Source organism: Rhea pennata, chromosome 22 (assembly GCF_028389875.1).
Source record: "Rhea pennata isolate bPtePen1 chromosome 22, bPtePen1.pri, whole genome shotgun sequence".
Lineage (NCBI taxonomy): Eukaryota > Metazoa > Chordata > Aves > Rheiformes > Rheidae > Rhea > Rhea pennata.
Genome location: NC_084684.1, coordinates 6,485,452 through 6,499,114, shown reverse-complemented (window position 1 = coordinate 6,499,114; position 13,663 = coordinate 6,485,452). Strand labels below are relative to the sequence as shown.

The following is a 13,663-nucleotide window of genomic DNA, read 5'->3' as shown; positions in this document are numbered from 1 at the left end:
TGAATGTGGAAGGACTCTGAGGTTACCATGGGAACCCAACAGGAGATGAATTCTGGCTCAATGGATTTGAGTAAAACGATGTCTCAGAATGTTTTGTTCTTGGGCAGTATGAGGGGAGAAGATAGCTTGAAACAGCTTATGATCTTGTGGAGGTCCTCTTGGGACTCTCTGCCTGTTCACTCCCATGTTAAACCAAGATATGTAGGCTCACTGTGCTCATTGTGTGAGAATAGGTGGTATCCTTGCAAAGGGATCCTGTTTTTAGCATCTTGGAGTGGTGGGTGGAAGAACAGTCAGGCTGTGAAGAGGCAAACAAACCAGAGAGAAGAATGTAAGTTTTCTAGGCATTCCTGATTCCTCAATAACTAGGAGTACCTGCAGACAGAAAGGCAATGGAAACTAGACTTCAGGCCTATTTAAAGGTGAAGTGCCCTTGTAATGCAGTGTACAGATGATGCTACATGCACCATGGAAATGCTTATCCTTGCAGGTAATGTTGCTCTTTAGCATGTCTGGGAAAGGACCTTGGACTTCTGCAGTGTTTCCACAGGCATTTGGCTTGATATTGTCAATGTTTATTGCCTATATTTCTCTCACTGAGCTGGGTGTAGGAAGGTGGGAGGGAAAAGGAAGCGTTCTTGGCTCTGTCTCCCCAGATTCTCCATCTCTTTTTTCAAGTAGGAGTGGAGTCGAGTCCTCACTTTGCTTCCAGTTTAGCAGCTTCCACGGAGACCTCCTATACTGCTTCACAAAGCAAAGAGCTTGTTAACTGGCATTTCATACCCCTCCTAAACTCTCTTGATCATAAAGAGCACTTTCTTGGTACCTGGTAATTTTTGTTATCTCATTAGAGGAACTAGTCTCCTCTGCATACCCAAACAACTCATTAAACAGAGTATTAGGTCTTAAATACTTTAATTACTCCTCCCCTCCATGCTTATATTGACTCTTTGTCACTTCTTCCTGGTTCAGAACCAGCATGAAGATGTCAAGAAACAGCTGCTTGACCTGCAATTACAGCACAACAGCTTGAAACTGGAACATCGTAAGACACTGGAGACCCACAGCCAGAAATATGCCCAGCTGCAGCAAGAGAAGGATAGTGAAGTCACAAACTTGCAGGGTGAGTAAGACAGAGCAATGAAAATACTGAGCTCAGGAAAGGAGAGATCCTGTTCTCCAGGCCTTCCAAAGGCCTGCAAACACTATAGGAACACTCCTATACAACCCTAGGTGTAGTTCCTTAGCCCTTCTATATCTCATTTGGAGTATTGTCCTATTGAAGTGTGGTAGTTCAGGAACAAGGGTGATAAAACTGGCTAAGTGTCCTGACCCTGCAACGAGAGAAGTTGAGAAATAGAGCAGACTATTGAGCAGCTTCCAAATACAAAGGGAACTACTGGAATTTGTGGGTGGTGGGTTTGCGGTAGAATTCCAGAACACCATGAAAGCAGCCAGCTAGTTTGGCTGGCAATCCTATTCTCAGCCTGCAGGTTCCTGGAGCTGACAGTGTGCTGTCAGGATAGTGTTACAGAGGGTGGAGCTCCCTTCTTCCAGGGGAGACTGTGTGACCTTGTGTTTACCTGAACTTTCAGTTCTCTGGGTTTGAGAGACTGCTATATGGAGACCTTTAGTCTGTCAACACCAACACCTTTCATGGTCTTATTTTAAAAGCCTACCTGACTTTTACTGGCTGCTTACTCTCACTGCAGCTGCTACTAATCTTACTTGTGCAGATACTTAGCTTATTTGTGCAGAATTTTGAGCGCCAGATAAGATTAGAACTTGTGCCAGATGCTGAACATGTTCAGACTATGATAGTCCGTCTCTCAAGGAGGTAATGCTTGAAATGGTCAAGATGATCCAAAAGCAAGAGGAGAGAGAGGCTAAGGCACACAAGCATGTCTGTAGTCTCACAGCAGGTTGGAGCAGAAACAGCAGTTCTAACCATCAGGTGATACTGTCTTACCCTATCCTTTCTGTGATGGAAGAGTGCAGCTAAGTTATCAAGAGATGCTCTTTGTGGCACAGACAAAACATTGCAACACTGAGATTCCATCTATTTCAATATATATTTCCCACTTATCTGCACACTTCTTTTTTTAAAAAAAATAACAGTTCTGTTTCTGAAATACTAGAATCCTGTAAATTCTAACATTTAAGTTTGGAAGCAAGTTAAACATGCTTTCTGTTTGCGGTAAAGGTCTATAAAATGCATTTAATAATATAAGTATTGCAGAGAATGCTGATCCTTTAATTCCCAAAGATCACTTTCTATTTAGTCTGCTGCTTAATTGGGTCTTGGAGTTTTTGAGGTTCATGTCTGTCTTTAACTTAGATTAGGTCTGGGAGAGTGAGAGCCACTAACTTTTCTTTCCCTGCCCCCTCTTGCTGAAGGATTAGCCTAGGATCATAATATCTGCTGGGCTGGAAAGGGAAACTTGAGCACAGGTGAGTGAAACACTACCTAAATATTTAATTCCATCTTTCTTTGAAATATGCAGCCCTTTACCACCCCCTGCTCCCTCTGACCCCCACTACTCCCCCCAATAAAAAAAGCAAGAAAATGAATTCTGCCACAGAGAAAGGAGCATAAAAATTAGCAAAACAATCTGAAGAGGAAAGGTGGATCAGGAAGATTGATTTAAGGCTGAGATATTAATATTTTCTGTCCATCTTTCTAAGCTGCTATTTACTTGGTCTCAGCTCTCTTCTGTGCTTTAAGGACAAAGCTGGCTAGTAAGCCTTCCCTTAGGAGAAGATATTGGGAACCATGGCATGTGGTAAAAGCAAGGCAGTCTTGCAAGCAAAGGTGTAGAACTAGCAGTACTTCTAAGGCCTGATTTTCTTTCCTCATGTTCCACTGGTACTTCTGTGTATAGTGTGTCCTCAGGAGAGCTGTTGTGAAAGGCATACCTCTCAGTATATTAGGAGAGAACAAGAGAGGCATCTGAGCAGTGAGTGTGGCTCTGAATTGCTAAAGTGGAACTGGAGGATTTTTGCCAGATTTAGTTTCAAAAATGAAAAGATCACTCCAGGGGTGCTGAGAGAAAATAGAAGCCCCGTAGGAAGTATACAGGACTGCTCCCAAAGGTAGAGCTTGGTTTGGTAGCTCCTCTTGGTGACTCTGGTTTCTTTAAGGTAGCTCTCCAGGCTAATGATGAAGCTACTGGATGCATATGACACTGGGATTTGGGGTATTGCAGCTGCTACTCTGTCATGTAATCCAATGCTTGTGGTGCTATTGGGGTAACTATATCCTGTCTCTGAAAATCCCTGCCTCTGGAAATAGTTTTTGGATACTGGAAAATAGAGTATGAGTGTATACTGTTGTTCATACAGCTGAAGCTTCACAGCCCAGTTAAGTGAGACCTGTCTGATCTGTCTTTCTCCCTTGTGCTCCAGATCCTCTCCTGTTGCATTTTGATTTCTGTGTATTTTCTTCTTAGCTTTGTAAGACTTGTTTGTTTATGCCACGCATCACACCCCCAGCACAGCTTGTCCTCTGCTGTGTTCCCCAGCTCTAATCTTGCACTTCCCACTTTTCTTATTGCTTATTGGCACAGTCAGCTCTGAAGGCAGAGAGGTAGCTTGGATTGTTATTGAACTTGCAATAGAGCAAAGACCCTGCAGTTAGACTGGAAACCTTGGTCCCATTAAGACCGGTAGTAAGACTCCTTCCGATGTTGTTGGGACCAGGATTTTAGATCCCTGCCACAGTGATGCAGAGGAAGGACATAGTGGCATGAAGGTCTTGATTTCCAGTTTCTGAATGTGCTTTGAAGACCTAGAGATTCATGATGTATTGCCTTCCTTCAGACACCCTCCCATGCTGGGGATACCTTTGCTTCTGTTGAAGGTCTGTAGAAAGGTCGGCACAGTAGTTGGGTCTTTGCAGTATTACTCTTGTGCTAGCTGTCATTTAGCCTGGACTAGCTTCCTGAGAATATATCCCTAGTCCACTGCTCCAGACGAACAACTACAGCGAAGTGTGTGCTTTCCCCACTGTGTGTACCTAAGTTAACTCAGTTTAAAGCCACTTTATCTGTAGTCTCATGGTTGTAATTCCAACTTCTGGCTGCAGGGAAGACAGACTTGCCTTTCTTTTCATATAGCTTCCTAGAGCTTGCTTTTTCTCATGTTAACCATCTTCACTGCAAGAGAAGAGGATAGTATCCAACCACAAGAGCAAACTGCCCTGTCCTTGGGATGAATGTTATAAAAAGATGCACAATTGTATTTAGAAATACATGTAATATTGAGCTGAATTGTATGTTAGATTTCAGTCTAGAGCAAAGTGACTGTGTTGCAATGGAAAAATACCCCTCTTTGTACACACTGTTTGCAGAGAAATCCCAGTATAGTTCTAGTGATGTTTTAAGAGAGCTTCAGGCAGAACATCCAAAATAAGGCTGATATCTTTTGATACAGTCTTCCTCTTTCCTGATGGATCCAGATTTATATTCAAGACAATGCAATGCGAATTCCTTGTGTGTCTTGTCATTCAAGTGCTGTGGAGCATACAAAGAGCTTGGAAGGATCCCAGCCTGGGAGCTTGTGGGCACAAGCTTGCTGCTAAACATGGTAGAAATAAATGTCCTTGAGGAGCAGATTGTGCTGTGATTGCATTCTGTAGGCTTTATTGTAGCCTTCTTCCAGAAGGCAGCTCCTATATGCAGTTGGAGAGAACCTTCTTGGTGGATCTGCTATGGGTGCATAAGAGCTGACAGAGCTCTTTTGTAGCTGTTCCTTAACCTTCCAGTTCCCAGGAATGAGTTCTCTGACTGCTGTCTACTGCTATCCTTCTGTTCAGCTGCAGTGGATGAGTGAAATAGAGAAGGAACAAATATCCTGGGATAAGTGTTTTCAGTAATAACAAGCAGATCAAGAACCTGATCCTGATAGCAATAGTTAGCAGAGGGACACTAGAGGAGGAAGTTCCTCAAAGGGTAGAAGTCCTGAATGCTGAAGGGGTTGGTGATGAAGGCTTGTAAGTTTGTTCGGTTTGGCAAATCCCTAGCTACTGCTTTGTGATAGTTCCTGGACTTAGAGAGCCCTAAGAAGTCCAGAGGAATTTGTGGTAAGGAAGAGAGCTGTTGTGCTCGCAAAAATAGCTCTTTTAGTGCAGATTCTTTCTTTTGTTGCAGATACAATCTTTAAACTCAGAGAAGAGAGCAAGCTTCTTCGGAAGGCCCACCAGGAGGTTCACTCTCAACTCCTTAACTCCCAGGTAATTGACAAGAGACTGTCCCATGTGACAAATGTGGGGCAATCTTTCATTGGGGACTGCATGCCTCCTCCAATTCCCAATCATAATTAATTTAGCTATCTACTGTATTCCAGTGGGATGAATTGCTTAAAACAGTGCTGGTATGAGCAGTGTAGATACTTTCTGGACCAGTAAAATTCTTCAGCTTGGAGTCTGGCCCAGTAGCTGAAAATACAGCTATGCTACAATAGTCACTCCAATTTAGGTGGGCACAAACCGGCTTCTTCCTAAGCATGAAATCCTTCCTATCACTTACCCACATATATCTATTCCATCCTAAATGATGACAAGTTGTCTCTGCTTGTGACTAAAATTGCAGAGAGAAATAGCAATGCAGAGTTGCTCTACTTAGTTTGATGGGAATGTAAGCAGATACACAGCAATCTCGGGGGAAATAAAGGTCCCCTTCTGTGTGTCCTTGTGAAATCGTAATAGGGAGGGAGACCTTGAAAGGACTCTGAAAGAGCTACATAAACAAGATGTCTTTGTTCAGTAATAAAAGCAATGGAGCGAGGCTCTGAATCTAGAGGCCAGGGGCAAAGATGCAAACAGTGTTGGCCTAAGACTAGAGAGGCAGAAAAATATAAAGCTTTTTTGGCATAGTGTTGTGCTTATGCTCTGGAGACAAGTGTGAGGCTCTGTTTGGCACACTGCGGAAGTCCTGACCCCATCAAGTTCTGCTAAGCCAGTTGGAGTTGGGAGCTAGCAGAAAACTAGAGAGAGGAGAAGGAGCAGGGTGCTGGGAGAAGTGAAAGGGAGGGATAAATGTCTCCTTGGTGTCTGCTTGAAAATCTTGTATTAAATCAAGACACAAGCAGCTTTGTAAGTCTATTTTGTTAAAAGTCACATCACTGTACAGATTAGCCTTTTCTAGTTAACAGCCTTCTGCTGAGCAGTCTCCTGGGTTATAGAATAACCATAGAAGCAAGGAGTTAACTGTGGTTTAATGTTGTTGAAAACCAATTCTTATCCTTAGCTGGATGCTGAACTCAAACTGCATGTGGGGTGGGTGGTTGCTTTTGCCCTCTGCAAGGTTGCTCTTATCTGGCCCGATTTGCTTTATGAAGGAGTGGATAGTAGGTAGCTCCAGGGCACTACAAACTTCACAGACAACTGGCCAATTCAGGCAGGAAGCACAAGTTACTGGCATCACAGGACAGTTGTCATTTGAAAGCTTTCTGGCTCATGTCAGATGTAGCTAGAGGGGTCCCAGATGGACTGCCAGTATATTTCGCTTCCCTCCCTTCTAAATCCTGACTTGCCATTTAACTGCTTTTTCATTCTTGTCTTTCATAAGGCTTAGGCAGTTTGGCAAGATGCTCTACCCTGATGCCTGCAGTGTACCTGTTAGCAACTAGACAAAGGTTTTTAGTCATCTTATTGGTCAGTCCATCAAACCCCTAACCAGAAATTGAATAGCATGTGATTACAAGTTTCTCCAGTGCCCATGCTAACCTTACATTCACACCTTCTACCAAAATGCAGCTTAACCTTCACTTTCAGGCCTCGTCAAACCTTCAAAGAAGCTGCATATGTCACTGCTTTGTGGCTTGTCCCCCTGAAACACTGAGACCCAGTCAGCTCAAGTCATACACTGACAACTTTGGTCCATATCTTTTGATCTGAAGATCCTCTTCTTCCTGTTGTTTATGCTCTACTTTCATCTTGCTGGCTCAATGTTGTGTGCATTTGCATCTAGAACAGCATGTGGGGCCAATAATGAATTACTCTTCAGAGAAGTGTCACTTAAATGCTGTTCCCCTAACTGCTGCATTAGAAAAAGCAATCAGCAGTTCAAGTATGCAAACTCACGTGTGTTCTGAATGGCACTGAAAAGCTCTGCCAAATATGCTTAAGACTGAAAAGCCAAGTGCTTACAAATTGGAAAACATGGTGGAAATTTCTTTGCTTAACTTTTGGCCCCTTCAGTGATGACCAGTGGGAAAAGTAGTTTGCAAGAAACAGCTAACAGTCATTTCTTGCCAAAATTAAGAGTGAGCAACAGTAAAAGGACTTGCTCTGAGTGTGGGAGACAGGGCTCAACTTCCTATTCTAAATATACTACGCAATCATGTAACAATGTTGTGTTCCAACCACCTGTGTTTGCTGTTTCTGGCTCTTGGTGAAGTGGCAGGGGTTAGTCCTAACAATTTCAAAAAATATTTTGGTTCTTTTATTTTCACTTTTTTGCCTGGCGATAAGACTAGATTTTAAACCTTTATGATTTTTTGGTCAGTTTTCTCAAGTCCTTTCTAGTGTCTTCTAATCAGACTGTTTGTTATCCAAGGATTGTAACATATTTCACAAGGCCTAGACAGATTAAGCCTGCAATATCTGGTCTCTCAATTGGTCTGCCAGGTAAAATGAAGCACAGAGGCATCAAGTGATGTATGTACAGCCTTGTGACAGATAATCTGTGTGTGAAGGCTAGTTAAAATCATTCCCTCTGGGCTTTGCAGCTTCTTGATGGATGCAAGATTTTTTTTTTCCCCCTTCTGGTTTGTTCTGGGTGGAAGTAGTCTCCTACCAGCTGTAGCTATATTCCATAAATAATAATCTGCTTCAATTTCCTTATTCTTTTTATTTTGTCTTGATTGAAGTCTCTTTGTTTTAAGGAAAGTGTCAAGGTCAAATTTCAGAGGGAAGAACTGAAATCAACAAAGTCTACTCACAAGTTCATTTTCTGCTGAATTTTCCTTGCTGCTTGGAAGCTTTCCTGTACTCTGCCCATCACCACTTTGGGCTGTTTCCAAGTATCTTGGCAAACCCATGGAAAGCTCTCTACTCCTACTTTCCTATAAATGGGGGAGCAGTGGGGAGCTTTCAGTGAACAGCTTTCTCAGATTCTTTTCCCTCTGCTGCAGTTTATCAGCTTGTTTCCTCCACTCAACTGAAAAGCATTACAATTGTCTAACAGACCAGGAGCATTAGTTTGCATTCATCTTGAAATAAATTGAATTATCAAGTAGAACGAAGCCAATTATTGTGTCAGCTCCTCTGAGATAAACATATCCATGAAAAAAATGGCTGTGCAGAAAAAAGCTGACCTGAACACATGTTTGTCAGCTGTATACAAGGACAAGAAACCCAACCTAGCAAGATCCAAGAAGCAATTCTTGTGCAAAAGCCAAAGCTATGCCAATGGCTCATGCTGTAAACAGTATTGCTCAAAGAACTGATGTCACAGGTCAGTGTTTCCAAGGCAGAAGCATGTGATAAAATAAGATGCCAGGCTGGCAAAGGGACAATGCAGAATATCCATGAGATCTGGAAGGAAAGCTCAAGTCTAGTTTGGGCTTGTTATCATTAATGGCTGTATATTTTTCCCTCCCTCTTTCTCTCTGTCTCTCCCTCCATTCTCTTCAGTGGAGTATGCATGCTGAACAGCTGCCCAAAAAACAGTCAGCAGGGAGTTGCTTAAACGTGCTGTTGTGAGATTTCTCTGTGCACTTCTCATCCCCTCAGGCCCAGTTGGAAGAGTTCAGGCAGTTCAAGGAAGCGCTACAGAAGATGCCAAGCTTCAAAGAAGTAGAAGCTGGGAAGGGGCAACAGCAATTACAGGCACTGAAGGAGCAGCCCCTGGTGCCAGGCAACAGCCAGTTGCAACTTGTGAGGCAGCAGGTGTGGTACTCCCAAGAAAGAGGGAGGGGGAGTTCTTCTGTGCTTGTGTGGGTTTTAAGTAGGTAGTGGGCTATGAACCTGAAGGAACTGTTTTTGTTCCTTTAGAATTCACTCTCGCCCTTTCTTTCTTGTAGGCTTTTTCAGTCAATCAGGAGAATCTCCCTGCTGGGAGCCTGCTGGGAGCAAAGGTCCCTGGCATTCAGAGCCAGGCAGATGAGTCTCTGCTGCAAGGCCAGAACTTGCACAGTAATGATGGCCTGAGACCACAGGGTGATGTGCTCCTTACCCATCCAGCCCCACTGCAAGATGCCAGTCGACCAGCAGATGCTATGCCAGCCTGGCCACCAAGGCATGGGGATGGCCATGCGATCAGATTTACCCGGACTGTGAACAGTTTACCTAATGGGAACCCAGTAAGTTCTGCACACTCTCTGCCTGCTGTGTGACTGAGAGCCAGACACCATGGACTGCATGCTAGAGGGATCCAATGAATATGTCTCACTTCAGAAGCCTTTATAAAGAACTATTTTTTTTTTTTATTTTGAAAAGAAGAAACAAGTTCACTGAGGACAGAGCTTGTCTTCTGTGTTAACCTTGCTTACTTCCTGCAATTTGCACTTAAATAAGAAGCTAATGTGTTAATAAAGGGCTGTATTTGGCCACAAGAATGTTTGGGGAGCAGCTCACTGTCTTGGGAACCACTATGCCTCTCGTGAGCAGGTGCTAATGAAGGAGGTTGCAGTCCCTTACCCTCCTGCCAGTAATTATATCCTTGTGGTTCCCAGTCCCCAAACACTGTTCTTGTCCAACTTCAACACATGCAACCAAGCCATTTCTATCTCTCTTGGTCCCTAGTGTGTGTGTGCTATTCACTAGTTTTAGAAGCTTTTTGTTTCCAGAGTCTTAAAGAGCTTTTTTCATTTTAAAAAAACAAAACTCATTTTTACAGTTCTCTTAAACAAAAACCCTGCCAAACCCTCAGAAGCCAAAGGAAAAGTTTTCTTCTTCCCTCCCTCTTGCACCCTCTTTCTGGCTCAGCATGCCAGAATGATCCTTTAGGAAGTGTATCTCCTTAATTACTCTCATTTCCTGCCTGTGAGCAGGAATGGTTGGACCTCCTGTGACTAAGTAGGACAATGTGCAGCACTTGCTTATAGCTTCGCTGGGCCCATGCGAGCTTCCCGCTAGGAACTGGCTAGCCTTGTGGGGAGAGCTGAAACCAGCAATGTCTAGAAGCAGAAAATCTCTGTTCCTAGGAGGGCATGTTTTCAGCTAGTGAGAACTCTAGTGTTGCTCACTTCATTTGTGTTTTTTTTTTCCCCACTCCAAAAATCTATGCTCATGGAACATGCTTTGGGCACTGAGTAGGTGAATATACTGCATGCTGTGGTGAGCCTGGAGGACAGTACTTGCATTGTTCACACTGCTAACTTACAGAACTTACTCATGCTGCCTGAGCAGAGTGGTTTCTTTCTTGCCCACCCACTCTCATGTGTCTGTTCTCACATGCACATGCTACTGAAATAAAACCTTCTAGAGGAATAGCCAGAGCAGGGTTCTACCCTTTGAATGTCCTTACTCTTGCCTTGGAAGCCTGCTTCTTTCTGTTGACTTAAAGAGCATACATAGATTGGTTGGCTACCTTAGACCTCTAAATGAGTTACTTTAATCTGGTGAAGAGAGCAACACTTACTGTCTCTGTTTCAGAGGCTGTCAGGGTAGGTGAAAAATCTTCCCTGTAGAGATCATAAGCAGCTGAAGCTGCCTTCGGCCTCTGACAGATTTATGGATGCCCTTAACTTAAGAGTTAGTGTTTTTCCCAGAGCCAGTGTCCCACAGGGGGAGTGCAGTGACAGGCATTAGTGGAGATAAAAATAATAGCTTAACCTGAGGTCTCTTTCCTTTCAGAGGATACAAGAGCTATGGCTGGAAATGGGTTAGTTTGCCAGAGGTCCTGAAAATAACTTATTCTATACAAGAGGGGAAAGTGCCATGGAAAAACCTCAGATCATCTCCTTGTATTTGTCCTTACCTTTTTTTCTCTTGCAGCTTTTCAGGTATGTTCTGTGCAGCCCCTGCTTTTGACTTTCAAAACTATGGTCTTTGTAATGATATGCATACGTGGATTCTATTTTTTTGATCTGGAAACTGTCCTGGCCTGGGCACTCTCAGGAGAGTTTGTGGTTCAGTGGCTGTACCCAGAAGAATGGATTCTTGTTCTGGATCCTGCTGGATTTATAAAGGGCACATAACAGCACCTCACTGCCTCCTGTGGTGATTGAGTGAGCTAAAGCAAAGCAAATCCCTACAAAAATGAGGATATAATTGCAGTATGGTTAGACTATAATCACAGTAACTATTATAATGACTGGGTTTTTTTGTTTGTTTTTTTTTGTTTTTTTTCCCTAAAGAGACCACCATGTTTTTGTTCTGTTTCTTGGAGATTCACCTATCCAGGAAAAGGCAAGCCTTGCTCACACAGGATCTAAATGATTTTCTCTTGGTTGTATGGATGAAGGGGATTCTCTCTTGTTGCAGGCTGTGCAAACAGGGCTGTGTTTTTCTTTTCTGGAGCACTTCTGAACCTATTTTCACTCTCGAATGATCTACTGGCCTATAAACCTGCCAAACAAGGGGGATCTGTGAGGATCTGATGCAGCTAGGAGCTTGTGTATATCCTGAGCATGTGTGTGTCCTCTCCGCAGGACCTAACGATGGTGCTGCGTGTCCAGGGGAAAAGCAGTGAGGGAAGCCAGGCTCCTCAACTGGGACTGTCAGATTTGAAACATCCATCTGCATCAGAAAAGGCTCAGATGCCAGACGGCCACCACTTGACAGGGAACAAACAGGTGCAAGTGCAAAGGTTGGTGATGCAAAACTCCCTTCTGCTCTCAGTGTTTAGGCTCAAAGATCTGTGGAGAAAGGAGTTACTGCTGAGTGAAATCAGAGCAGCATGAATTCCCCACTAGATGGAGGAGACAGTGGAGTAGGAGTCCAAACTGATTTCAGGAAATCCCCTCCCTATGTGATTGGCTTACAGAATGAAATACCTTGTGTTGTTTAGCACACTGAAGAAATTTTTGCATAATGGAAGCTATCCATCTTCAGCAGCAAGGATGGCTAAGGAATTCCTTCAGTTACTCTAATTGGCAGGTATTAAGCTGAGACTTGCTCATGTTTTCCACTAATTAATCAGTAATCTGTCAAGCTTTGCAGGAACAAACAGAGCTTGAAGATTTGAAGACCTACCACCTTCAAGTTTACAGAGTAATCTAGAAGCAGCAGGCAACCAGCATCAATTAAATACTGGACTTCTTGATTTTGCTGCTAGGGCAAAGGCAAACTCCTAAACTCTGCTTTCCTTCCTCTGTTTTCTTTCCTCCCAGGGAATGGAGCTTCAGTCCCTGTCCCTAGTGCACTAGTAAGGTGTGGTAGAGGGAGGGAGGATCTTCCTCTGAAGAGTTTGCTTGGAACACTAAGACATCTGAGACTGGTGATCCCATAACTATAGGTTATATCCAGAGTAGGATAAAACAGTTCACACTAATGGCTTATGCCAGAAATAAGGACACAGCCAGAATCTATCAGACAGCCCTGGCTTTGGCCCTGTCTATATTTCTACATAACTGCACCTTAGATGACCAAGCTTACATCAACTATGTGTTTGGATATGAGGCATGAGTAAGTATCCATTTAGAATTGAAGTTTATTACTACATGGACACGTTATCTTAGCACGTGAATAAGAGATTCAAGTAGTTATGGTAATAAATTGTATTTATAAAGCGTAACTTTATACTTATGTGGCATATTAAATGTTCTGTTTTATGCAACTGTCAGGGTAACTAATGCAATCTGCTAATTTTAATTTTACCTGAAACATTAAATTAGCCCAGACTTCCGCATTCATTGGAATTTTTATTTGTTTGCCATTATGAAATGCTTTTTTGAAATCCCTCCTAAGTATACTGAGATGGGGGTGTTCTGTCTTATTTCTTAACTTTGTTGCAGTTGGCAAGACATAGTTAACAAAGTGAACGCCCAGTTGGATGAAGAACAAGTGAATGGTTACCCAAAGAACCATCGTTTTGATTTTGGGCCTGGGGAAGAGATGCAGAATGGTAGCCTACAGCTGCCTAACCAGAAGAGAAGGGCAGAGCTTCAAACAGCTGATCAGGAAAGCAAGAAGGGAAGGACAGATGATGAGGAACTTGAAATGGGTAAAGTTTCCATAATCTTATGCTCTACGTTACTGATTTTATAGCTAATTGAGATGGAGAGAGAAAAATTCCTGCTTTTGTTAAAGGAAAACCTTATAACTTCTAGATAAATCACAGAATTTGACATTGTCTATGTAAAGCGGATAATTAATGAATGACTCTTGGCCCACACTTTTCTGGTCAGCTTTCACCCTAGATCTGAGTCACTTTCATTTCTTTTAGCCCATTAACTCTGTCAGTTTAGATTCCCAGTCTGGTAGGAAGAAACCTTCTAGACTCCGTAACAATATTTGCATTCTCCAGTTTTATGGTTCAGATAAGTTTTGTCCTGCTTATGTCTAGTGCCTATAGGCTTGTAGCTCTGCAGAGCAATCAAACAGCACAACTTTACTGCCAACAAATGCAGTAATTGCAAATTTTCTTAGCAAATTGCCGAAGAGCTTAAGGAACTATAATCTTCCATTCTGTTTCAAGGAATAAAGACTTTAATCCCAGATGGTATTGAAGGTGGACCTATTTCCTTTATCTTCTGTAGATATTATGCATTTATTGTC

The 13,663-nt window shown here is 42.9% G+C and overlaps 1 protein-coding gene across 3 annotated transcripts in view; it reads left to right on the top strand.

Moving 5' to 3' along the window:
- The window catches only part of LOC134149974 (Golgi integral membrane protein 4-like), a 44,236-nt gene that overhangs the window by 15,883 nt on the left and 14,690 nt on the right, over nucleotides 1-13,663 (top strand). For all 3 annotated transcript variants that reach the window (XR_009960553.1, XR_009960552.1, XM_062593377.1), the window contains 6 exons: nucleotides 973-1,123; nucleotides 5,148-5,230; nucleotides 8,735-8,890; nucleotides 9,025-9,303; nucleotides 11,596-11,753; nucleotides 12,901-13,109. Coding sequence is in view for 1 of the 3 variants with exons in the window: in XM_062593377.1 (XP_062449361.1) it covers nucleotides 973-1,123; nucleotides 5,148-5,230; nucleotides 8,735-8,890; nucleotides 9,025-9,303; nucleotides 11,596-11,753; nucleotides 12,901-13,109 (1,036 nt within the window). In the remaining 2 variants the exon portion in view is untranslated. The remainder of the gene's footprint in view (nucleotides 1-972; nucleotides 1,124-5,147; nucleotides 5,231-8,734; nucleotides 8,891-9,024; nucleotides 9,304-11,595; nucleotides 11,754-12,900; nucleotides 13,110-13,663) is intronic.